Source organism: Grammomys surdaster, unplaced genomic scaffold (assembly GCF_004785775.1).
Source record: "Grammomys surdaster isolate TR1022 unplaced genomic scaffold, NIH_TR_1.0 126198, whole genome shotgun sequence".
Taxonomy (NCBI): domain Eukaryota; kingdom Metazoa; phylum Chordata; class Mammalia; order Rodentia; family Muridae; genus Grammomys; species Grammomys surdaster.
Window position 1 is genome coordinate 5,542,842 of NW_021621003.1, and position 25,823 is coordinate 5,568,664.

Below are 25,823 nucleotides of genomic sequence, written 5' to 3' on the forward strand. Positions count from 1 at the left end.
GATTTGAGAGAAACAAGGAGACATTCTGACCAACTACTTGCTCACAATCCCAATGACCATCTGCCTGCAGTACAGGCCCAATAAACCTGCTGCTTGTGGTTGCAACACCTGAACAGGGACCCACAGGCACAGATGTGGAGGAATGTAGAGAGTCTCTTCAAAGGAAAGAAAATTGTACTAAAACCTGTTAAGCACAATAAGAGCAGTAACGTTACTCCAAAAATGGGGGAGGAATCCTGCCCTGCTTCTCAACAAGCTGGCTGAAGACTGAAGAAACTGGAGGTTGCCTCAGTTGCCTTCTGCTCTACTGTTTATCTCTTAAGCAGAGAATGGTGTTGCCTTAGGTCTACATAACAAACTCATATTTTGAGCTCTTTCTGGCATCTGCTTGAACCTTATCAACAGTTAGGTTACGCCCTGTCTTTGAGAACCATCTAAACTTGGTGCTTTGCTACTTTTTAGAGTGGTGGCTTGAAGCACAGATCTTAGGCAAATGCTTTGGAAAAACTAATCAGATCAACTGTCTTAAAAGCTGGCAAATGATAGAGCTAAATAAAATCAACACCTCCTTTTGTTTTTAAACCTACCTTTATGACTAGCTATAGATATATATGTATTGCTACATATGCCTTTATCTTTACATTATTTACATGGTACCAAATCAGCTTACAAGTAAGTGGTCATGTAAAATAAATTTGATAAGCTAGTCCAAATTCCTTTTATTTCATAGTGTAACTAAGTTTTAAGTCAGGGGTCCTGCTTCTGGCAGCCTCCACTAGGCCTGATAAAACAGAGTAATGGCAAGGAACAGAAAAAGAGATTTAATAAATGTATCCATGTTGGAGAAGCAGATAAAGAGGTCTGATGGTCTCTGGTCTACCTTTGGGGTACTGGCAAGCTTAAATAGAAAAACAGCTTCAGAGATACCCACAGCAGAGACTTGTAACTTACTGTAGGAGAGACAACAAAGATGATTGGTTCAAATCCTGGCCTGGGAGAAGAAAACATAGAAAGGTTAAGGGCTCAAAACAATGCTTCTAAACTTCCTATGTGATGTGCTCAGCTTAAATGTAAATTCTTAATTCCAAATAGAGAAATAAAATTAAAACAGTAGACAAGAGGTATGCATAATTGGGACATCTTGGTAAGGCTTGGTTAATCACTGTCTTGATTCTGGTTCTTCAAGGTCATCCAAAGAAGACCCTATTGTCTGAAGACACAGACGGGTTTTCAGATGATGGCTCCTGCTGAAGGTGTAACTGCAGGGTTGGGGGACTGCTTCTGTTGTTCCTGGGACCTAAGACTAGTACAATGACATCTCTGCTTTAACAAGTTCATGTAAAGCAAGTAACCCAAAGGGATGGAAATGAACAGGAAATGAGGACAGAGATCTAAAACTTCAGTCCTGTTTTGGGTTTTAAGAAATATATTGAGGCCTCACGAGACAATTAAGCCTATACAGGTCCTTGCTACCAAGCCTGATGATCTGAGTTTGACCTGACTACTGGGACCCACATGGTGGAAGGCGAGAACCAAACCTTGCAAGTTGCCCTCTGACTTCTATACATGTGCCATGGTGTGTGCATGTCTACACAAATGCACACACACAAAATATGTAAAGAAAATACAACAATATTAACATTTTCCCTAAGTCAGGTATGGCTAGATTAGACACTTATTTTGCCAGTCAGTCTTCACCCAGCATCAGAAGGAAGCAAGTTTCAGACCCTCAGAGTTAACTTTTAAATTTGGCTTTTTATCAACAAGAACCACATACCATCCAAAAGGCTCAGGGAAGAAATAACAGGTAAAGAACAAGCCCAGGGTGAGACACTTCAGCCTGAAAACATTTCCCCAGGGAGACAACAGTCACCCAGGGAGATAGCAGTCAGCCAGGGAGACAGCAGTAAGCCATCTCACAGAAATCCCAGGCTGAAGAACAAAGTCTAGTGGAGCAATGCTTCCCACGGCTGCAGGAAACCAGGGCGCTAGAGTCACTGCCCTCGGTAGGATTCTGGAAAACAGTGCTTTGCCCACTTTGCTAAGAGAGAGGTCAAAGAGAGAGGATGGACCTTCATCTCCAGTGAAAAATTAAGCTGCCCAGGGCTTCCTAATGAATAAATTTCCAGAGAACCATCGAGGCACCCTGGCACCCTGGGTAAGTCTTGACATGGCAAATCAAAAAAGAAAAAAAGTTAACTTCCATTCCAATACTGGGGCTTTATCTCTACCTTAATCAATTATCTATGGGGTGTGTGTGTGTGTGTGAACAAGAAATAATCTAAGTGAGCATGTATAGAAACAAGAGTTGATAAGAATGTCCCCCAAACCAAACGAGCTGTTGTTTCAACTCTAGCCTTGAAGATTGCCCTGCACATGGCCTAGTAGCAAGGCATGCCATTGGAAGTCCTCACTTAAAACCTGGAAGACATTCCTAGAGCCATGGTTTACTTCTCCACCAAAACTAGTTGGCTAGGATGCTTGCAAATTATAGCAACACAGGATGGCAAGATAGCTCAGTAGGCTAAGGTGCTTGTCACCACGTCTGGTGACCTGAGTTTGCTCCTTTAAGTTGTCCTCTGATCTCCATATGCATATGAAATGTGTGCATGCATGTATACACACAAATAAATAAATATAAAAAAATCATAGTGGCTAAAGCCATGCTGGCTGATGAGCCTTGCCAAGAACAGAAGTATCTTTTGGTGACATGTATGCCTTTTCAGGATTGATAGAGGCCCCCACCAAGATTTAAAAGAACTAAAAGCCTTATTCTGTATGATAGAATTCTCTTTTCTAACTTGCCACAGCTTTAAGAACATCTCAAAGATGTGGCTGTCCATACCTGAAAACTGCTAAAATTCTAAAAGACTTGAAATTTTTCTTCAAACAAGAAAATTGTATTCATTAACTTGAAATACAAAGTTGAGTCTTGAGTCTTGTTAATAAATCCATCTGCAGTGGTAACCTGGCTGTATGTCTTGGTTTTCTTCTTTGGGCCATGTTAGTATAAAAGACATGCAGTTATTACAATGTCACACTATTTCCCTTTTTAAAAAAAAAATGTAGAGGCTAGTTGTTAGGGCTGGAGAGATGGCATTGTTCTTGCAGAGGACACGAGTTCAGTTCCAAGCATAAACATCTATAACTGCAAAGTCCTCTCCTGACCTGTGTGGGAACTCACACTCACACGCATAACCCCCCCACACACACACACACACAACATGCGCAATCTACAAATAAATTTCAATATTTGAAAAATGTGTGTGTGTGTGTGTGTGTGTGTGTGTGTGTGTGTGTGTACATGAGTGTAGCTACCCTGGCAGGCAGAAGAGAGTGTAGAATTCCTTGGGGCTGGAGTTACAGGGTGTAAGGTGTCTAACATAGATGGTAGGAACTAGACGTGGGTCCTCTCTGGGAGCAGTACCCACTGTTACTGCTCTCTATCTCCCTATTTACCTTTCAATCGGTTCCATGGCCATCGCTTTCCTAGTTCTTGCCCCTTGGAAGATTGTTGATTGGTATAATCAGTTAATCTTTGAACCTTATATTTCTAACCAATATCCTTACAGAATTTGTGTTCTGGTGTACAGAAGGTTCAGACTAAACTCCTTTGATACCGGTATTACAGCCATTCCACTGACACGGGGGCCAGGTAGACCTTCTTCAACAACTATAACAGAATAGGGAGAGCCCTGTGGTTCCTCTTAAGCTGAGATATATCCCTGAACATAAAGGCAGTGGCTGTAGGACATCAGATCATCACCCTTCAGCTCCATCTCCCAAGAGATTTCTGGGACCATAGCTCTCAGAATGAATTGAAGTAGTAGAATAGGGTAGAATGTGAGGTCCAAAATGCATTTTACAAAGGCTGAAAAATAAGCATACGAAAAAAGCTTACTGCCAGAGAAGCGGGCTAGACACCTCAAGACTGAGGCTAAGTAGAACAGTCTGGAGTCATTGGCACAGGTTCAATGACACTGCATTTTCCGTAGGTGACTCACTATGGACTACACATAAGAGAGAAGGTATAAGAAAGTATGCACTATACAAATGATCTCCAAACCTGCACCACATGCCAAAACTGTTCCCCTCTGTCCACCTACCCCTCACCCACCCATGTGTGTACCTATCTTTTGTGCACTGTTGCCATTGAACTTCTAAACATGTCTATGCTTTAGCCCACTTCCTCCCTCGGGAATATAATCTTTCTTCATAAATTCTTTTGCTTGGCCTGCCTGTTTCTTCGTGTCTCCATCCAATTTGCTCCAGGAAACAAGAACCTGGAAATCCCAGTGGGTGCTCACAGAATTCTGATATTAAAATAGTAATTTTCTGCTTAACAGCTATCTTGAGAGGGAGAAGGAAGCATACTATTATAGGCAGGCTTGCTGAACAGGCTCGAGCCAAAGGCAGTCTCTAACCTCCAGCAGAATGATGGATTATAGCACTTTTGGCAAGCTCCATGCTTGCAGCTGGACTCTGCATGAGCTGTGGGCTACAGAGAGCTGAAAGCTGTAATAGTCAGCAATACTTGGAGTGGAGGTATCCGGGTTGCTAATCGAAGTCAGATTCATATGTTTGGACAGTCAGTGGAGCCGAGGGCAAGAGCCTTCATTACTCTGTTACTGAAATAAAGAGGCTGACCAGCTTAACTCCTTGAGTGGATAGGTGTCATACCTCTGCATGGCAAATCTAAAATTATCCAAAGTCACTGTTTCTGGTTTGCCCCTTCATTCTAGAGTGGAGCTGAGAGGGAAGCCTACACTGAGAAATTGCCTAGGTCAGATTAGCCTGAGGACATGTCAGTCCAGGACTGTTTGATTTAGTAACTGATGCAGGAGGGCCCAGCCTACTGTGGGTGGTACCATCCCTAGGCAGGTGGGCATGAACTGTATAATAAAGCTAGCCAGGCATGATCCTGGGAGTGAGCCAACAAGCAGCATTCCTCACGGTTTCTACTTCAAGTTCCTGCCTTGATTTCTCTCAATGTATTGTAATCTAGCCAAACAAACCCTTTCCTCCCCTTAAGCCTTCTTAGTCATATTTGTTACAGAAACAAAATGAAACAGAATATCCAACTCACAGACACATGACCAACCCAGATTCCATGACTCCGAAGTTCTGTGGCACAGAACAAATTTTAAAATTATTTATTATTATTATTATTATTATTATTATTATTATTTTATTGCTGGTTTTGTGAGACAGGGTCTCACTATGTAGCCCTGTCCATCCTAGAACTTGCTACATAAACAAGACTGGCTTCAAACTCACAGAGATTCACCTGACTACCTTCAGACTACTGGGATTAAAGGCATGTCCCCCAACATGCCTGGTGAGAACATATTATCTAGACTGAAACTTTTGAAGGCATAAAAAAACTATAAATAAAATTCCTGCAGGACTTCTAACTTTAAGAAATGTATCTTCTTGGTGAGCTTGACTGTATAAATTCATTGGAAAGTGTATCCTAAAGTAAGCCTTTACTGTACCTGTTATACAAGACTTCAACTGTGAGTAACCAAGATACTGATCCAACTGACCCAAGCAATAAGGGATGGTTATCTGAATTACCAGTGCATCTGTAAGGTGTTTAGTGTCTAAAAGACATCAACAAGAATTCATGAGTTTCTCTGCTTTCTACCACACTGTATCAGTCACAGCTTCAGGCTGACCCTTCTAAGGACTAGAAAGAGAGATCAGTGGTTAAGTGTAGGAAACCGTGGCGGGTGCTGGCAAAATCCGCCATTGCAAGATGGCGCTGGCTTCCGGGAGTCTTCCTAGTAAACAAGTAAATTGCGCATGTGCCATGGTAAAAGCCCGCCAAAGTTAAAGCCCATCCCTCGGCGTTTTGGCGCGCAACGAGTAAGCAGCCAATCAGGTGAATACACTGCTCTAAGGGTATATAAGCAGTGCTTTCCTGGGCCTGGGCGTCTTCCACCATTTTGTTTTTGGAATAAACGTGTTCCTGCGGAAGGATCCTGATGTGTGTGCGTGTGCATTTTTGCTGGCGAGACGATTACACGTGCGTCACAGTTAAGATCACTAGCTACTCTTCTAGGGGATCTAGGTTCAATCCCAGCACCTACAAGGCCGCTCACAACTATCTATAACACCAGTCTCATGGAATCCAGCACCCTTTTCTGGCCCCCTGGGCAATAAACATGCACATGGCACAAATATAAATGCAGACAAAAAAAAAACCAATGCACATAAAAATTAAAAACAAAAAAATCCAGTACTCATTGTCATTTAGTCATTACTGGTAATAAAGTCATTTCTTCCTTTATGTTTACCTTAGGATCAAGCATGACCTCTTCCGAAAGCCACACAGCCACCTACTTCTTTATAGCTCACTGACCGAGAAAGTGACTATGTCCACACTCAAACAAACAACTATCAAAGTGAGTGGGGCCAGTGTAGGGAGGGGTAGCCTCATCTTTCATGAAGAACAATAGCTATAATTTGATTGAATGTTGAAGCCATGGATAGTTTTCATCAAGATTCACTCTTTCGTTGGTGTTTTGAGGCATGGTCACATGCTCTAGCCTAGGCACACCTGCAACTCACTATGATTTCCAGACTTGAATTCCAGATATTGTTCTCTCTCAGGGTTTTATTGTTGTGAAGAAACACCATGACTGAGGCAACTCTTATAAAGGCAAAAATTGGAGCTGGCTTACAGTTTCAGAGGTTTAGTTCATTATCATCATGGTGGGAAGCAAAGCAATGTGCAGCATACATGGTGCTGGAGGAGCTGAGGCATCCAGGAGACTCTCTTCTTGTAAGCAGCCAGGAGGATGCTCTCTTCTGCACTGGGCAGATCCTGAGCACTAGGAGGAGACCTCAAATTCTGTCCCTACAGGGACATGCTTCCTCTAAAAAGGCCACACCTCCTACTAGTGCCACTTCCCGTGGGCCAAGAATATTCAAACTACCACACCCTCTACTTCCTCCTCCCCCTTGTTGACAGTATAGATATGAACCACCATCACTGGCTAAGATTCACCCTTAAACCATCCTTGTAAAATTTTATTAGCAGGACTCATCTTTGCAGAGAGAATTCTTAGTACACTGCAGTAAAACCATATCCTTTGGACAGAGAATCTGTGTTTTCATTTTAAATAGGTGATGTTGGCACAGAAGAAAAAAATAGAAGGACAGGGGCTTTACTGACTATGACTGTGATCTAGGTTAGCCTTGGAAAGCAGGATTCACAAAGTGAAGTTGGAGAAGGAGAACTGAAGTTTAAGAACTTGCAGGTGAACAGGGAACATTGCATTTGAAAAGAAGTGAAACCACCCAAGCCCTAGATGGTAAATTCCCCAACTTCCAAAGAAAGATTTCACTGTGTGGAATCTTGTGGATGGAACGGAGTGAAATAGTTTAGCTTAATTCTTAGATTCTACAGCAATGGAGTGGTGTGATAATGCTACTGGTATGTGCTGTGTGACAAAACTTCTCCTGGGGACATGCAACACACATATACAGGGAACCCGCAACAGACCAAAGTACAGATACCACTGTAGGATTAAAGGTCCAAGCTCAGTTCAAGTTTGAAAGCTCACCAGAACCCACCAACGCCTGAGCTGGAAACCACCAGTCCTTGAGTTTGAAAACCCAGCAATCCCTGAGTTTGAAATCCTACCAATCCCTGAGTTTGAAATCCTACCAATCCCTGGGTCTGCACTGAGATCCCACCACTCCCTACCCTGGAAATCTTCACCTTGGAAAACTCTGCCCCCCAAAACCCTATATAAATCCTGCCTGACAGTTTCCTGTTGCTTCTCATCCAAGCAGAGGCAGCCACCCTCTTGTGTCTCTCCCAATTAATCTCTGTGTGAGATTTGTTGTGCAGTGTGACTTTGTGGTATTCCTTGGTTCCCCACTGCTAGGAAACCTTTACCCTCAGAGCTGCAACACTTCCGTTGGGGAAACCTTTCCCCCTTAGAGCTACAACACTTACAACCACCAAAGTTCAATTTAGTGAATCAATGAGTTTTCCCGGGGTTACTTACAGGATTATTGGTTAAGGGTTACTTACAGGAGTTGAAATGACTCAAAGACAGTTGCATCACCAAGGCCCACTCCAGCATGGCTAACAGCTCACAAAGTTGGGAAACCTGGAACACACAGCACAGCCTGTTGGCAACTCAAAAGGTTGCAGAGTGTCCTTTCCAAAGGGCTCTAGTCTTGACCTATTCTAGGCAGCTCAGCTGGTTTCAGCTTCTTCCAGGCAGCTGGTCTGGTCTTGGAGTCTTCTTTGCAGTTTTTTCCTCTCAGAATCCTCTTGGTAAACCCCCTTCATCTGAGAGAGACTCTCAGCTTTTAATGCTTTCTCTGGTAGGGAGAGACCTAGTGAGTCTGCTCAGTTTTTGGGACTTCCTAAAGCTTTTTTGAGCTGTTTATCTACCTACTTAAGATGCTTCCCTGCAGGATGAAATATTCCAGTCTTAGAGGAAACTATTATACAACAGTGTACCAGAAAAACTATGAAGACTAGAGGCTGAGTGTCTTAGTTAGGGTTTTAGTGCTGTGAAAAGACAGCATGATCATGGCAATTCTTACTACAAACAAAACAAAGCAAAAAACCATGTAATTGGGGTAACTTACAGTTTCAGAGGTTTAGTCTATTATCATCATGGCACAAGCATGGCAGTGTGCATGCAGACATGGTGCTGAAGAAGGAGCTGAGAGTTCTACATTGTTATCTGCAAGCAGCAGGAGACTGTGTCCACACTGGGCATGGACATAGCTTGAGCTCAGCCTGAGTATCAGAGACCTCAAAGCCTACCCCACAGTGGCATACTGTTTCCAACAAGGCCACATCTACTTGAACAAAGCCACCCCTCCTAATAGTTCCACTTCAAGTGGGTCCAACATTCAAACACATGAGTCTATGGGGCCATTCCTATTCAGACCACCACACTTAGCCTGTAAAGTGCCTGCTGCACAAACATGAGGACCCTAGTTCAGATCCCCAGCACCCATTTTTAAAACAGGGCATACTCTTATACATCTGTAACTTCAGCACAGGGAGGCAGAGACAGGCAGATGCCCAAAGCTGACTGGTCAGCCAGTCTAGTCAATCTGGGAGCGCTGGGTTCTTCAAGAGACCCTGTCTCAAAAGATATAGTAAAAAGTGATCAATGAAGACAACTGACATCCACTTTGACTTCTACATACACACGTACGTAAAATGCACTCGCACGCACGCACACATATATACTGGTGCTAGTATGTCACACACATATACACACAAACACACACATATACTGGTATACTGGTGCTAATATCACACATACACACACACACACACACACACACATACACACACACACACACTGATGCCAGTATGTGACTAGCCTAGGGTGATACACTAAGCATTCCAGGCTCCTAGCAGCCCTGCCAACAAAAGGAGGCAGACAGCAGTGACAAAGAGGAAGTATTAGAACTTCTCTAACACTGGAGGGCCTTCCAGAAGCTTCCTCTCTGCCTCCTTCCTTCCCCAGCCCATGAGGTGTGGTTTCCGGAGCCTCACTAATGTCTAGAATCAGTCTTTCCTCTTCTGCTCCTGCCACTCCCTCTGCGTGCTTTATAGCAACCGAGAGCAAGGGACTCCATGGCCATCCCAGAGCTGCCCAACTGGGTAGTCTTGTGCTCCTACAAGGGTCAAGGATTCCACCAGTGGTGAGACCTTGCTGCTCTCTGCATGATGAATGAACTGAAGGGGAAGCTTGGAGAGTTGGACAGGAGGCCAGCTGTGCAGTTGTCTAGGCTCTTCCTACCACAAAGCAAGAGTATTGCAGACAGTGGTCTTCCAGTACATTCTCTGACCCACAGTTTTCCTTTGCCAGTATTCCCTTCACCTCGATCTGTTACATTTCAAGGTCTTAGATACTTTTGTTTTTAAGGAGAAAGGATGAAAGCCTTAAGACATTTGCAAGATCCTATTCTTGGCACTGTATCACATTCTGGGGGAGGATGGCCGTGGAGACAGGGTGGGGTGAGTTCAAAACGTTTCTAACATGTTCTGGCTCTGGGCCCAACATTGTTGAAGACTGCTCAGAGGAGACCCAGAGCACTTGGATTTGGGGCTTTAAGACTATCTTTGTTTAGATGTTCAAATTTGTTTAAATAGTTTCTCCAACAGAAACAAGGAAAGAAGTTGAATAGAATTTTGCCCCCACAATCCTTTCCCAAGCCTGGCCAACCAATTCACTCCAACAGAGTATTCTTATCTTCATTGAGTGTTTATCCAAACAAGTAAAAGATACAAAGTTCAGCTGAGATTTGTATCCTCTAGTTTTTTAACAGGGACTAGCAATTATCATTTTGTTTGCTGATACATTTTAAGTCTTGCATGTATCTTATCTCTTCTTTTTAATGATCCTTTTGGGGGGAAGGGAACAGGCTAAAGTCCAGTATAAAGTCCAGGCTAGCTTCAAGCTTGGAGTCTTCCTGCATCAGCCTTCTGAATGCTGGGATCACACCCTGACCTCCGGTCTGGCTTTTGACAGCCCTTTACCTTACATATGTGTTTCTCAAGCACCAGCAAGAAGCTGGAGGCTCAGTTGCCTGAGGGAGCTGTAGGGCAGGGATTCTTTTCTTTCTTTTTTAACATTTTTATTTACTTTCTATTTCATTTTATGTGCATTGGTGTCTGGTCTGCATGTATGTCTGTGTGAGATGTCAGATCCTGGAGTTACAGACACTGGTGATCTGCCATATGAGTGCTGGGAATTGAACCCGAATCCTCTGGATGAGCAGTCAGTGCTCTTTACCACTGAGCCATCTCTCTAGTACAAAAGCAGGGATTCTTAAACTTTCCCACTTGCAACCCTTTTCATTTGAGAAATTTTTACATGAATCTGGACATACAGGTAGATAAAATAGTAATACACGTCAGATGCTGATAATGAATCATAATTCATTTTAAAGTGATGCTTTGGTATTGTCACCATGTATTAAAGAAAAAACAACATTGCATGCTAATGAGATAATGTGCCTATTTATTTATACATAAAGAATTAAATCTTGGATGAATGTTTAATATTGTGGGATATAGCATTTTTTATTATTTCTACATTTTCAGAATTGATTGATTTTGACTTTATAATGCTAGGAATACTGATTTAAATAAATATCTAGCAGACAGTGACAATGGTATATTTACAGCAGTTTCAGAAATGGTTGGAAATTCATTGCATGATTGCCAGAATTTATTGCATTTTTTTTTCTTAAGAAAGTTAACTCAGCAATTCAAACAGCAATTTTTGAAACCAAACATTCAGCATAATGAACCCCAGAGTTGTATGAATTTGACATTTACATGCTGAGGCGTAATGGTCAGATAACATTAAAAGTCTTTGTCTTCTGAAATGAGACCACTATGTTGCTAGGCAAGCAGAGAACTAAAGGAAAAGCTCTGTAGTTCATAACACACAATAGTTTTAGCTCTGAGCCCAAATGCTCACTGGACGCTCCTTAGTCTTGCCAGCATGACACATGCGCAATGCAAAGTGCTCAAATCTTTTATTGTTGCCAAACATTGGGTGATTGCCAGCTCAAGAAGCTTTAAATTTAAGAGCTGATGAGGCACAGAGCTGGGATTCATGTGTAGGTGTCTGCTTCCAGGCTGGCAGTGTGCTCTGCTGAGGGTTTACTTGGGGCTCTGGAAGGGAAAAGACTGTTTCATAGTGTTTGTGGTTCCCGTGATATAAATATCCCCACCATTGCTAATCTCAATCCCAACTTGATTGCACTGAACAGACTTGAGAGGAAATGTACCAAATCTGTTCTTTCTGGCATCAGCTCACCAAGCTCACCTTGTATGTTCTAATGCCATCAAATACTCTGAGGAGCCTGGCACACTTGTCTTGTCACCTGACCCTCTGTTCTCCGGTCAGTCATTCCCATAGAGATCCATCCCAGAACATCCATAGTGAGAACCCAGCCAGGCACCACTACCCTGGAGGTTTACATGGTGGGTCTAACTTGACTTGCCCATAACCATTTCAAGAAGACACTACTGATTTTCCTTACTTCATTGAAAGGGAATTTAGAGGTCCGGAGAGTTTAAATGGTTTGGTGACGGTCAAACAGAATACAAGTGAAGTGTGTCTAGACTAAGACTAGACCAGACTCTTGCACCTTGCAGGTGATCTTTAAAGAAGGCGATGAGAAGTTAATGAAGACCGGAAAGAAGCAGTTTTAGTCAAGTGCTATGGGACAGATGTTGTTTTCCCTATTTGATGACAAATATTGGTTACCTGTACTGGTGAGAGCAAACATTGTAAGCATCAGGATATTGGCTGTGTTTACATTTTTTTTTTCAAATCTGAACTTTCCATGGATGTGGTGGTGTACACCATTAATCCCAGCGCTTGGGAGGGAAAGTCAAGCAGATCTCTGAGTTTGAGGCCATTGTGGTCTACAGAGTAAGTACCAAGACAGCCAGGGCTACACTGAGAAACCCTGTCTCAATAGAAGCCAAACTAAAATCAAAACCTAACCAAAACTTAAAATCAAACAAAATTTTAGACATTTTAATAAAGCAGTTCTGATGGAGAAACAGATGTCTAGAACTGAGTCCACAGCTACCAGAAGTTTCAACTCTGAAAATATGTAATTTTGAGTCTGATGGTCAAAAAAAGATGATAATTGAATTTATTATTTCTTAATTAATTGATTTTGAGACAGGGCTTCACTATGTAGCTCTGGCTGTCCTGGAACTCACTATGTAGATCACACTGACCTCAAACTCACAGAAATCCCCCTGCCTCTGCCTCTGATTGCTGGGATTAAAAGTATGCACCAGTATATCCAGCTTGTGATAACCAATTTTTGAAAAGTATTTTTTAGATTTATTTATCTTATTTTATGTGTATGAATGTTTTGCCTGTATATGCATCACATGTGTGCTGGGTCCTGTTAGAACCCAGAAGGGGGAGTCTAACCCACAGAAACGAGTTAGGGATGTTCTAAAACCAAGTGTTTTTTTTTTAAATAGAACTTCCGTTTTATTTTTTTCCAAACCATCTTTCCTTCTGCCCTTACGAAAGAAACCACCTCTTTACATGGGCTTTGGTGGACATCGTGGTGCAGCGCCAGCAGGTCTGAATCGTGGTGGGGGTGTTCGGTCCTTCCGGGCTTCACGAAATCGATTCCTAGTGACCTTGCTATGAATGGCACAGCTCACACAGTAATACAGCGTGGCATAGAGCTTGGGAAGCACATAAGCATCAAAGACGCTTGCTTCAGATATGTCTCTGACAGCAGCGGCTTCTACAATGTTCCGAATGACAAACTTCTTAATGGCCTTATCCTTGGGCACCCACCAGGCGCAGTTCGTGCAGCGAATTGGCTGCACATGGCCGAGGCCCTTTTTGGCACGACCGTTGTTTCTTCTTTTTTTGGTCATCTTGGAGCCAAGACTCGAAAGAGGACCACAAGTATTCTTAACTGCTGAGCCACCTCCCCAGCCCCTACAACTAATTTTTAAACACAATTTATGGGCCTTAAAAGCATGTCTAGGGAGCTGGGAAGGGAGGAAGGAAGGAAGGGAGGAAGGGAGGAAGGAAGGAAGGAAAGGAGGGAGGGAGGGAGGGAAGGAGGGAGGGAGAGAGAGAGAGAGAGAGAGAGAGAGAAAGGAAAGAAAGAAAGAAAGAAAGAAAGAAAGAAAGAAAGAAAGAAAGAAAGGAAGGAAGGAAGGAAGGCAAACAGGTGTGATGGCCTGTGATTGAAAGTCCAGTACTGAAAAGATTTTAAGGACTCACTGGCAGCCAGCAAGGCTATGAACTCTAGGCCAGTGAAAGATCCTTTCTTGGGAGGGGGATGGGGTGAGGGGGACAAGCTGGCAGTCAGGCACACATACAGTCACCACCCCTACATACACACACACACACACACACACACTAAGAAAAGACAAGGACTGCGGTCTACAATAGAGGTGTGATGGTGCATTCCTGTAGCCACAGAACTTCAGAGGCTAAAGATGGGAGATAAAGAATTTGAGGATAGCCTAGGCTATATAGTAAGACCTTGTTTGTTTGTTGTTTCTTTGTTTGTTTGTTAAAAAACAAGGGTGGGGAGGAAATGTGTCAACTAGTTGTTCCCACAGCACTGAGAGGCCCTGAGCCGCTTATGGGCTTGGCACTCCTGTCCCTCTTCAGCCTTTGATCAAGTTGTTTCCTCTGTTTCTATGGCTTTTTGATTTCTTCTGACTTTACAGTTTCAACAGATGGACTAAGTATTATTGAGGCTCAGGCCTCTCTGAGAGGTCCTCACCTAGCATGGAATTGGGTGCACTCAGAAACAGGCCTGAGGAAGTCTTTCCCCTTTATAGCTACACAGAAACCACAAGAACGCTTAGGGTAAGAACTGCTGTGCAAGAAATCAAATCCTCCTCATTCTGCTCTGACCAGAAAGAATGCTGAGAAAGAAGAGCCTGGTTCTGCTGAAAGAATGCTGAGAAAGAAGAGCCTGGTTCTGCTTCCCTGTGGATGTGATAGAGTCTGAGACTTGCAAAAGACCTTAAGTAGCACAACTTGTGTAAGAAGAATTCCTTGGGTGCATTTACTATAAACAAAGGGTCCTTGGCACGAACAGAGGACTGAACAGCTGCAGCTGCAAGAGATTTGCTTAGACAACCAAAATATTAAATTCTCTTGAGACAGGAGAGAGAGAGAGAGAGAGAGAGAGAGAGAGAGAGAGAGAGAGAGAGAGAGGGAGAGAGAGAGAGAATGTGTCCATCTTCTTTCTACATCTGTGTAGCCCTTCTAGGATTAAGTGTGCCTATCTATGGCTAAAAGGAACATTAAGTATGACTGGATTTTCCCTTTATTTCTTTCAAGTTAAGTAAACACCAGGGTCTGAGGTTAAGTCACTAGACATAAATCAAATAAATAAAAAAGAGGACACTGGTGGGACTTGATCTCCCCTGAGAATATTATACAAGCTAATGGGAGTGACTGATGCAGAAAGAATTGCTTTTTAATGAGATTATTGTGGGTCCACATTGAAATCAGCTTGCCTAATGTGGAAAACCCAGGGAAGCAATAACAGAGTCATGTATTTCTTGGTCATCTTGTTCACTCTCACGGTACTGCAGCTATCCAGCCTGAGTTTCCTGAGGCATCACCATGAAATCAACTGGACCTTGTTTGATGTCTCTGCAGAATTCAATTAATCACATGTTACTAAAATAACTGCCACATGCTCAAAGCACAAAATGTGTAATTTCATCATTTAGTAGTACAATAAATGTACGATTAACTGTGCCGATCTCCGCGTACAAGGAACCTTTTAAAGCATGACTGGATTTTCTCTTTATTTCTTTCAAGTTATGCAAACCCAGAGGTCTAAAGTTAAGATTACTAGACTCTACTTGTAGATTTTACCCCAAAATTTACTAGTATATGCTAGAAGTACTATTGCTATTATTTTGGAAGGTGGAATTGTCAAATTATGACTTTTTAACTTACAAATAGTACATTTATGTTCTACTAGAAAATGGGATTACCACAAAGTCACCAGAGGGGAAAAAACAGATTGAATCTATATGTTCTAATATAAAAAGCTATATGAGATTATGATGGAATGATCTTAAATGTCCCAAGTAGTATATACAAAATGCCAGCACTAAAGAAAATGCTTTTATAAGAAGTATTTGGCCTAGAGTGAGGGAGGGCTCAGTGGTTAAGGGCACTTACTGATCCTCCACAGGATCTAATTTCAGTTCCCAGCGCCCACATGGCAGCTCACTACTGTCAGTATCTCCAGTTTCGAGTGGTCTAACTTCCTCTTCTGATCTCCAGGTACACATGTGGTAGGTACATACATACATACATACATACAAGCAAAACAATTATGCATGTAAATGAATAAATAAATAAAATCTTTTAAAAAGTATATGCTAGCATATAAAACACGAGAACATGTTAACAGTAGCTCTACCAGAAACTAAAGTGGTTATGGAAAATTGATATTTTCTATGAAATATTTCTATAGCATATTTTCATTGGTTTTTGTTTATTTGTTTGGCTGGTTAGTTGTTTTGTTTTTTTTTTTGTTTTGTTTTGCTTTGTTTTTGTTTTTTGTTTTTGAGATAGGATTTCTTTGTGCAGATCTGGCTGTCCTAGAAATCGCTCTGTAGACCAGGCTGGCCTCCAATTCAAAAAGATATACCTGCCTCTGCCTCTAGAGTGCTGAGATTAAAGGAGTGTACCACCACTGCCTGGCTTTTATTTGTTTATTTAAGAAAGTGTCTCCTGAGCCAGCATGAACTCACTACTCAGCCCATGCTGGACTCAAACTCTTAATTCTTGGGCCTCAGCTTCCCGAGTGCTGGTATTAAAGGCATGTGTTACCAATCTTGGCAATACATTATCTTTTTATTTTTAATAACAAGCTTGTATCATCTCTGAAGTAAAATAATCATTATGTCAAACATCTGGATGTAGAGATAATAGTCATATAGTCTCAACATCAAATAATGATTAATTATTACAATTAGAACAATACAAGATACATTAGCAATGTAATACTGTTCTATACCAGTCATCCAGATTGCACAACTGCGGGAGGATAAAGCAGTGAACACAGCAAATGCTGGAGCAGATGCAGCAAGAACAAATCATCTACACACTACTGGAGGCTACAAGCGGTACAGCCACTCGGGTTTGCAAGTGTTGTCAATAAGCTAAACACACACTTAGTAAATGACCCAACAATTCCACTTCTAGGAAAAGGCAGACACTTATTTTCATACAAAAATCACACACAAATATTTGTAGTTGATTTATTCACAACCATTGGAAGCAGCTCTTGTCCTTCAACTGGTGAATGGATAGCCATGACATGCAGGTGGGGTACAACATTTGGCTGCAATAAAGTCAAATGCACCATGCATATTTGCAACTCTGTGAAGGCCAAAGGCATGATGCTAAGTGAAAGAAGCCAGATGTCAAAGACTCTATCTTCCCATTCATATGATGTGGAAAAAGCAACATTGATGGAGTGTTGGAGAACAGTCTGATGGTGGAGTATGAGTTAAGTGGAAGCCCTAGAGAAGTCGTTAGGGATGGAACTGTGTCTCTTGATTGTGGTATTGCTCACATGTCTCTAAGCATCTGTCACTCTTAGAGATCTGTGCATCAAAATGAATATGATTGGATGTAAATCTAAAAATACTGTTTCAAAAAAAGAAACATGCTATCAAAATATACTCAATTCCTGTTTTCTTTTTAGAAATCTCTTCACAAGTGAGCTTTCATTCTGTCATGCTGAGAACGGGATCCAGGGCTACATGCATGCTAGGAAAGCTCTGCTGACGAGCCAGGCTCCTCACACCTCTGAACCTATCCCTTGGCCTTGCTATGTCCAGTCAAGAGAAGCAGCCTTGAAACTGGCAATTGCTCTACTGAAACCAGAAGGATGATTGAACTGTGATATTCTTGTTTCTTGAGGGAAGTCTGAGAGTTCATAGTTACAGTTTGAAAACTCCATACAATTACAGAATGGGTGAGGCAGAGGTCAACACTTCATCAGAGAAGCCAGTCATCGTGAGCACACCCCACATTGTGGATAGTGTATGCCAAGTCTTAACAGCAACCAGCTCCCCTTTCATACTGGAGGAGCCCCTTGCCTTGTTCATAGGTTAGTCAGATACTAAATCAGATTGTCCAGTCATGTCTGCCTTAAGTCCCTCAACTTCTTCCATGTACAAACACCGGATAAACAGGTGCTTTACAGCCAGGCAAGGTGCCTCTCGTCTGACAGGTTTCTGGACTGAACTCAGTGTATCTGCTTGAGCTCAAACATGTAACCCATAATGCTACACTAGGCAGTACTAGAATATCTGAGGATGATCTCCTCAGTTGTAAGCACTGTAAAGCTAACACTATTGTGTACACACGCACACACACATACAATGTATATATATATGATAATAACACATTATTTATTATTATTGTTATTATTCAGTAAAGTAAAAGCTTTGCTTCGGGTTGCTTTTCTTTTAAGTTTATGTGGAGAATAGAGGAACAGTAAGAATGAAGACAGAGCAAGAAAAAGAGGGGAGGTAGAAGGGGACCTAGGTAACAATACAGAAGCAAGGAAAAGAGAGAACAAGGAGGGGGACCCCTAGGTAACAATACAGAGGGATGTGAACCTGACTGAAGCTGGAAAGCTAAACTTTTCTTTGTCATATCCATTTTTTTTCAGATTCTCTAAGGAAGAATCCTACACTATACACATGGACTATTAAAGAGTTGGGCCTAAGAAATTAAACCTTGCAAGTAAGAGACCCAAACAAGCTGCTCTGTGTAAATAAGCCTGCGTAATGATTATGATATACATTAGACTTTCTTAATGGAGTGACCATTTCACACAACCACTCACTCAAGGTCCAAGACAATGGGAACTACAGTTCCCAGGTGCTTCCTATTGTTCTCGATCTATCCTTGTAATAGACCGCCTCTTTCTTCCTGCCCAGAGCCCAGCAGTTTGGAAGCTCCTGTTTTGTCCCTTTGAGTCTGTAATTGTTTACCATGGCTGCCAAATGCTTCAGTGCCACCAAAAGGAGGTCTTTGTAAAGAACCACCGTTCCAATGCATCAACTAACTACAGCCTCTGACTACCTGGGTGGCTCTGAGCATGTCACGTGACCTTCCCACTAGGTTGCTAATGCAGATCTCTCTACAATGTTGGAATGGGTTGTGTAAAATAATACCCACGAAAGTGTGCATTAGAAATCATTAACTTGCCTAGCAGTGGTGGCGCACACCTTTAATTTCAGCAATCAGGAGGCAGAGGCAGGTGGATCTTTGTTAGTTTGAGTCCAGCCTGGTCTACAGAGAGAGTTCTAGGACAGCCAGGGCTACACAGAGAAACCCTGAAAAAGGAAAAAAAAATCATTAACACAGGGCTGGAGAGGTAATTCAGTAGTCAAGATCACTTGCTGCTTTTGTAGAGGACAGGGGTTGGTTTCCCAGTACCTACATACATGGCAGCTCATGCTTCTCTGTAACTACAGTTCCAGGGGAGACAATACTCTGTCTCTTCTGGCCTCCAAGGCCTCCAGGATTACATGTGGTACACAGGCATATCTGCAGGCTAAATACTCATGTGTATAAAATAAAAAGTAAATAAGTCATAAATCACAAACTCCTCTGCCAATGCAAGGATTGTGATAATTTCACAAAATTTTGAACTAAAATCTTTAGCAGAAGTGTGTCTAAGGTGAGACAGCTGCTTCTGGGATGTGCTGAAACACGTTGACTCTTAGAAAGTGATTCTATGAAAAGTGCCCACCTATGACGTTTTGCCAACTTTAACTCTCTTTCTCCACTTCTCCCCATACTCTGAAAGAGCAGAGACCATCTGATTCCACACTGACCCTGCCTTTTGTTCTTCATAACTGTCACAGACTGGCCTCTGCCCTTTCATCTTCCAGGCTGTAGAATTATTATTTGAAATAGACATGTGGGGGTTTGACTATACTTGGCCCAAGGGACATGGCACTATTAGGAGGTGTGGCCTTGTTAGTGTTTCACAATGAGGAGAGCCACAGTTTGTAGCAGCCTATAGTTTTATAGCTTTACTTTGCATTTCTTCCTTTTAGGAGAAACCTACCCAGTACAAACCACCTCATGCACAGACTGACCGATGAGTGGGTTGGTTTACCAAGTATAGTCATTAGCATTCTCCTGTACATGAGTCCCAATAGGCTTATACGTTTGAATACTCAGTCACAAGGGAGTTGAATTGTTTGAGAAGGATTAGGAGGGATGGCCTTTTGGGGTACGTATGGCCTTATTGGAGGAAGCATGTTACTGGGAGTGAGTTTTGAGGTTTTAAAGTCCAGTGTCTCATTAGGGCTATATTAGGATGTAAAGCTCTCAGTTACTGTTCCAGCACTATTTCCTGTTTGCTTCTGGCCATGATGATATGAATTGATTTTCTAAAACTGTAAGCAAGCCCCCAATTAAATGTTTTCTTTTACAAGAGTTGCTTTAGTCGTGGTGTCTCCTCATAGCAATAGAATAGTGACTAAGACAGGATTTAATTGACTTACAATTTCAGGTAACAGTCCCTCTTTGCAGGAAAATCACAGAGGCAGGAATTTGAGGCAGATAGTTGAAAAATATCCACAGTCAAGAGTAAAGAGAACATATATGCATGGATCCTTACTTGGAAGCTTTCTTTACTTCTATATATAGTTCAAGGCCCAGCCTTGGGAATGGTGCTGCCCATAGTGGGCTGGGACGTCCTACTAAGCATTCAAACATATGAGCCTATGGGAGCCATTCTCATTCAAACCACCACAATCCCTTCTTCCCTAAGTTGCCTTTTGGCAGCATATTTTATGACAGTAATATAAATAAGACTAGAACAGAAATTGGTACCAAGAGTAAGATAGTTGCCGGGTGCTGAGATTAAAAAAAAAATAATAATAATCAAGATACAACCACCAAAACATGCCATAATCCAACATGATTTAAAAAGTCTTAATTAAGACTCTCTTCCCAGGTGATTCTAGGTTGTGAAAATTTGACAGTTAAAATAGCCAACACAATGACCAAAACAAAAAGAAAAGTAGCCTTTGAACACAGCCCCCTTTCTATCACTGAGAAGGTGAGAACTCACTACTGCCCAGGATAACCTCGACAAGAGTATTTCAGTAGGAAGAGACGTACAGAGCGTGTGACATGAACGTTCCAATACCAGTGAGTGATACCATCTGTATCAGTGGAACCAAGCACTGTGGGGTTTGTGGTGTTTCAATGCTGCTCTTCATTTAGTATTTTAGATTGTGGTGTAATGTCTGATGCTCATGCTTGGAAGAATTCTGAGAATTCTGAACTTTGCAGTCATTCTGGATGGCTTACAACTCCATTTCCTGCTGCCGGATTAATGAGGAATAGCTATGTTTATGAGTGAGGTCGCTTTGGGGGCCATTCAGATTCTCATTTAGCTACTGCTAGCTGTTGGAGCTGGAGCAAGCCATCTAAAATTTCCAAATCTCAATGGTCTTATCGCATAAGATGCAATGAAGATTGCAAATTCATTGCAATGTCTATTGTGTAATAAATTTTTAACTAATTATGACAACATCATCAACAAATCTTTTAAAGGGCATGTTGTCAGATTTCCTCGGGCTACAGAATTTAGGCATTTAAAGTCCTCTAATTTTAGGAGGTATGTCCAGTTGAGAGGGCATAATTTCAACTTCATGAAAATAGGGGACACAAGAACTTTCCTTTACAGGCTGGCAGAATTAGAGGTTCAGCTGATGCCCGTGTTTTTGAGGGAGGTCACTGGCCAGATAGCTTGGGCTTGAATTTTGCTTTTCACTCTTGCTGAGTGGGTTTCTTATAAGTCAGGTAATCCCTCTCCACTCTATTTCTTTATCTGAAAATGGGACATGTTCACTGGATGAACAAAACAGTAGAAAGAGTCCCCAGCCTGAGCCCTCCTCGTTATAGATGGCTCAGTTAAGACTTGCTATTGTTATTACTGGCTTCAGGAACATTGTTCTGACTCAAGTATCAATTTCTAGAGGAAGTGCTGGTGGCCAGCAGGTCACATGCAACAGAAACAGGTGATTTGATTTGGTGAAAAGCAGGGCATATCTAGGAAAACAGCACAACGAAAGCCAAAGACAACTGGAAACGTGACTGCTCTCCTTACCCAATGGAGACAGCTCACACTGATGTTACTTTTGGGCCACCACCTAGCTCATCAGAAGTCCGCCAGCCCTTATTTACAGAACACTGTGTTAGGGCAGTTGTGAAAGTCTTAAAGGAAGTGGAAAGTAGAACCTCCGAGAAACAGTCTATGTGGAGGACATAGAGACTGATACAATGTAATTAAATATAACTTGTGTGTGGGTTTGCCTGTTGGGTTTTTTTTTTTTTTAACCCATGTCCCATTTATTTCTAGTAACAATCAAGAATGTAACAAGAATGCAAAGAATCAGGGAGTGGATTATCCAGGAAAAAGTGTGGGAGTCAGGAAAGTCTTCCTAGTAGTTTTTCTTCCTATTTATGTCAGCAAGGGTTTACTGAACAGCCCTGTGTACCAGGTCTGTGCTGTGAAAAATAAGATAAAGAGATACTATGTGTCTCTGACCAGGCAGAGACAGCAAAGAATCATTTGTAAAGCATTCTATTGCCCTATGAGCAGAGAAACAAGCATTCGTAAGTGGTGGCATAAGGTAAATAAGAGTACATGAGAGAGATGGGGGGGGGAACGGGACAGAGAGACAGAGACAGACAGACAGTCAGAGAGACAGAGACAGAGAAACAGACAGACAGAGACAGAGTGGGTCAAAGGTGTACCATTACTTGAAAACTACATTCCAAGCCCTGTAGCCTGTGGAAATGACAGACCTAACTAGAGAACTGGATAGTTTAGGTGAAAGGCTAAGGCAGATATGCCCACGAATTAGGCATGCAGAAAGAGCAGGTTCTTCGTAACATCTGCAGGTGGGGATGGCAAGGAGCAGCGTCCACTGAGGTGTACCAGGATCCAGCTGTTTTTGTGGATGAGGTACTAGATAGAAACTGTTCAGTAGTCTGAGGCTGTAAGGCTGGAAAGAACTGAATATAACAGATGAGATACAGAGCTGAAGGATAGCATCAGCTTTCTGGGAAGGTGGGGAAGCTCCACCCAAGCATGTAAGACAGAGATACGTCATAGACTTGTTTAAGTTTTATGGACAGCACTGATTTAGGAGTAGAGTGTATTAGTAAGGCATGGGAATTTCTACATGTAAGAGTAGCTTAAGCCAGCAGGGATGGCTTCTCTCATAGCGAAGGGAAGGGATGTCGACAGGCAGTCAGTGACTGAGTCAGATATTATGCTCTCTGCAGTTTGACGTTGCCATGCTTTGCTCTTATAGAGGCCATTCCACCATAAGAAGATGGTTGGTTGAGCACAGCACATTGCAACTGTATTTAAGAATACAAGACTGGGATATAAGTCAACAGTTCCTTTATCATCAATTATAAAGGCCCTTTCAGAGACCAACAGCCAGTCCGATAGATACCATCTCCAGTGGCCACCATTGATGGTAAGAGAAGCTAAGCAAGCAATAATTCTCCTTCTATACACGGTTTGGGCATGAGAAACTGGGAATAAACAATGAGTAAGTTAAGCCACCATTTCTTCTACCAAGGGAGCAGATGACATATGATGAGGACCTATGGCAGGCTAATGGTAATAAAACAGAACAGAACAGAACAGAACAGAACAAAAAAAATGGGTGGCTACTGCCTTTAGAAGAAACTTGGAACTTAGAAACTCTGATCTAGTTCTTGATGTGGAGTCAGAGGCCATCTCAGGGGATGCTCAGCAAAGGATTGGATGTAAATTCAAAGGCCAAAGGCTCAGGGCTGAGTCTAAGACTATAGCTGGAAAGAGGGAGCATTAGAAGAGTCTGGACACTTCAGGGTGGCATGGAGCGGGAAGCGCGGCAGGCCACCATAATGACATGCTTTTAGAGAGTAGAGGCAGAAGACAAAAACAGGAAACTCTAAAAGGAAATGGCCAGAGAAGTCAAGGGAGCAGAGAATTTCTAGAAAGAGGCTCCAGAAGGGCCACAAATACCAAAGAGGTCAAACAAGGTGAAAGAGTGGAGAATACATGGAGAATTTTGTCATATGATTTCATAGCTGGGCAGTCTATTGGTGGAGATAGGACAACCCATTTCCCTGTAGTGTAAAGGAAGGCAGCTGGTTTGTTCAAATTCCTCAGTAGAGGCTCTAAAAACTCAGAGGAAGAAAAATTAGTGTAATAGGAAGTCGAGAAAAATTAATAACTTGACTGGGGTATATTTAGAGGTTAGGACAAAGGCCAATAGAAAGGGAGGGGCTGGAGACATAGGAGACTCTTGTAGGAAAGAGGAATTCCGACATCTTCCCTTATCCACGGCTTTGTATTTTATTGTTTCAGTTATCCATGGTCAACTAACTGCAGCCCCAAAATTTCCATAAATAAATAATGCATAGGTTTTTAATGAGTCTTATTAAAGCATCTTGTTATAATTGTTCTATTTTGTCTTTAGGATTTTCTTTTATTATTATTTTTAACTATGTGTAGGTATGCGTGTCTGCATGTCTCTGGTCTCTACATTTCCTGGAGCTAGAGTAACGGTCATGAGCTGCGTAAAGTGGGTGCTGAGTACCAAAGTCAGGTGCTCTGAAAGAGCAGCAAGTTCTGTTAACTGCTGAGCTGTCTCCAGACCCTTTTGCTGCACCTAATGAACAACTCAATGCTTTCCTAGGGGTGCATACGAAAAGTCATAACACAGTTGCAGACATCCAAGGGATGTGTTCTGTCACGGAGGAGGTGGCAACTGTAATCATGACTGCCTGACCGATTTCAGTTTATCTGTTAGCTCGGTGGCCACCATTCCTAGGTTTGTTGTTGCACTTTGAATCTGAACAATATGAAGTTTCTGAGTCCAAAGGAAAAAAGAGGAAGGCTGTTGGGAAAGAATCAGAATGTCCACCATACCAACGCTCTCTGTATTTACAATCATAGGAAACCTACATGTTCAGTAACACAGATGACAAGACTGCAAGAGTCACAGTTTATACACTGTACGTTTTACATCAAATACTATCTTATGAATGGTATTTCTCAGGCCCAACAAAATTCCACTTGAGCCTCAGTCTGGTAAGACATGCTAATTTGCCCAATTCTATTTTTTCACAGGCCAACACACCAACCTTGAAATATAATGGATGGTAAAGTTATGCAAAGAACCCCTGAGTACTGGGCTTCCCGTAGAGTGTGCTCATCTGACTATGTATGGAGCATGCGCTTGAGTACTTGCATCTATCTGCACACTGAGGAACAGATGTGCTTTCATTTTCCTAAGCAAAATAACAGGAAGTATCATCATTTTGGAGGTCATGGTATTCATAACAGAAATGTGTGGAGAATCACTTGAGATCTATTGGGAAGGCATGGTGTCTGGTACAGTCCCTAGCTTAGAGGATAAAATAATCTCAATTCTCAAACAGTGTTCAGTCTCTGTAAGAAACCAACCCAAGAGGGCTAAACACTTCTATAGTCCTTTACAACTTCAGCTTGAAAGGGGCCTCTACCTCTTCAGCCAGCTGAGCAGGTCATGGAAATTCTATTCTTGCAAATGAAACTGTGGGTACCAGAGAAGCATTTCTTCCCTCTGACTAGTGAAACAGCTATGACAGAAATGTTCTTTTCCCCAAGATACTTTCAAAGTGTCTCCTTTAAAGGTGACATTTTAAAGGAGAAGCCTCTCTTTTGGTGCCATGGAGTTGTTTAAAAATAAATTAGAATAAAAGCTTCAAGGAATGTGTGTTCAAGCACAGCTGTAATTCAGGGAAATGAGACCGTTCACTTCAGCCATCTCTCTGCTGGATCCACTTCTTGGTCCTCAGCTTACACTGGAATCAAAGCTAGTACTATCTTTATTTTCAAAGCCAGTTGGCCTGTTTTGCTGGTGAATACATGACATGTAAGAGCCTTGTGGTTATGCTTCATTTTCTGAACCTAGTTGTGATTGTGAGCCTATAAGGTCGAGGACCAGGTCATGAAAGCCCTCATATCTTACCTGCCAGGGTAAGCTTGCAGGAATATTGCATGAATGAATAAGAGACTGATGAAAACTGGAGAACAGTAGTGGGTGGATTGCTAAGCAGCCTGGTAAAGCAGATTACAAATTAGGTTCAATTAGTAGAAAAGGTGGTGGAGAAAAATGTTGTTCTGGGCCAGCAGAGCTGAGTCCTAGTCCCAGGGTGGCTTGCTTGGCTTCACACATTCAACAA

The 25,823-nt window shown here is 42.1% G+C and overlaps 1 protein-coding gene across 1 annotated transcript; it reads right to left on the reverse strand.

The window, feature by feature from the left end:
* Positions 1 to 13,078: 13,078 nt before the first annotated feature.
* LOC114613368 (40S ribosomal protein S26-like) lies at positions 13,079 to 13,426 on the reverse strand. Its single transcript, XM_028758653.1, has one exon. The coding sequence runs from the start codon at positions 13,424 to 13,426 to the stop codon at positions 13,079 to 13,081; it is 348 nt and encodes a 115-aa protein (XP_028614486.1).
* Positions 13,427 to 25,823: the final 12,397 nt, after the last annotated feature.

Excerpts from the sequence above, each read along its gene's own strand:
- LOC114613368 (XM_028758653.1), bottom strand. The coding sequence starts at position 13,426 with ATGACCAAAAAAAGAAGAAACAACGGTCGTGCCAAAAAGGGCCTCGGC.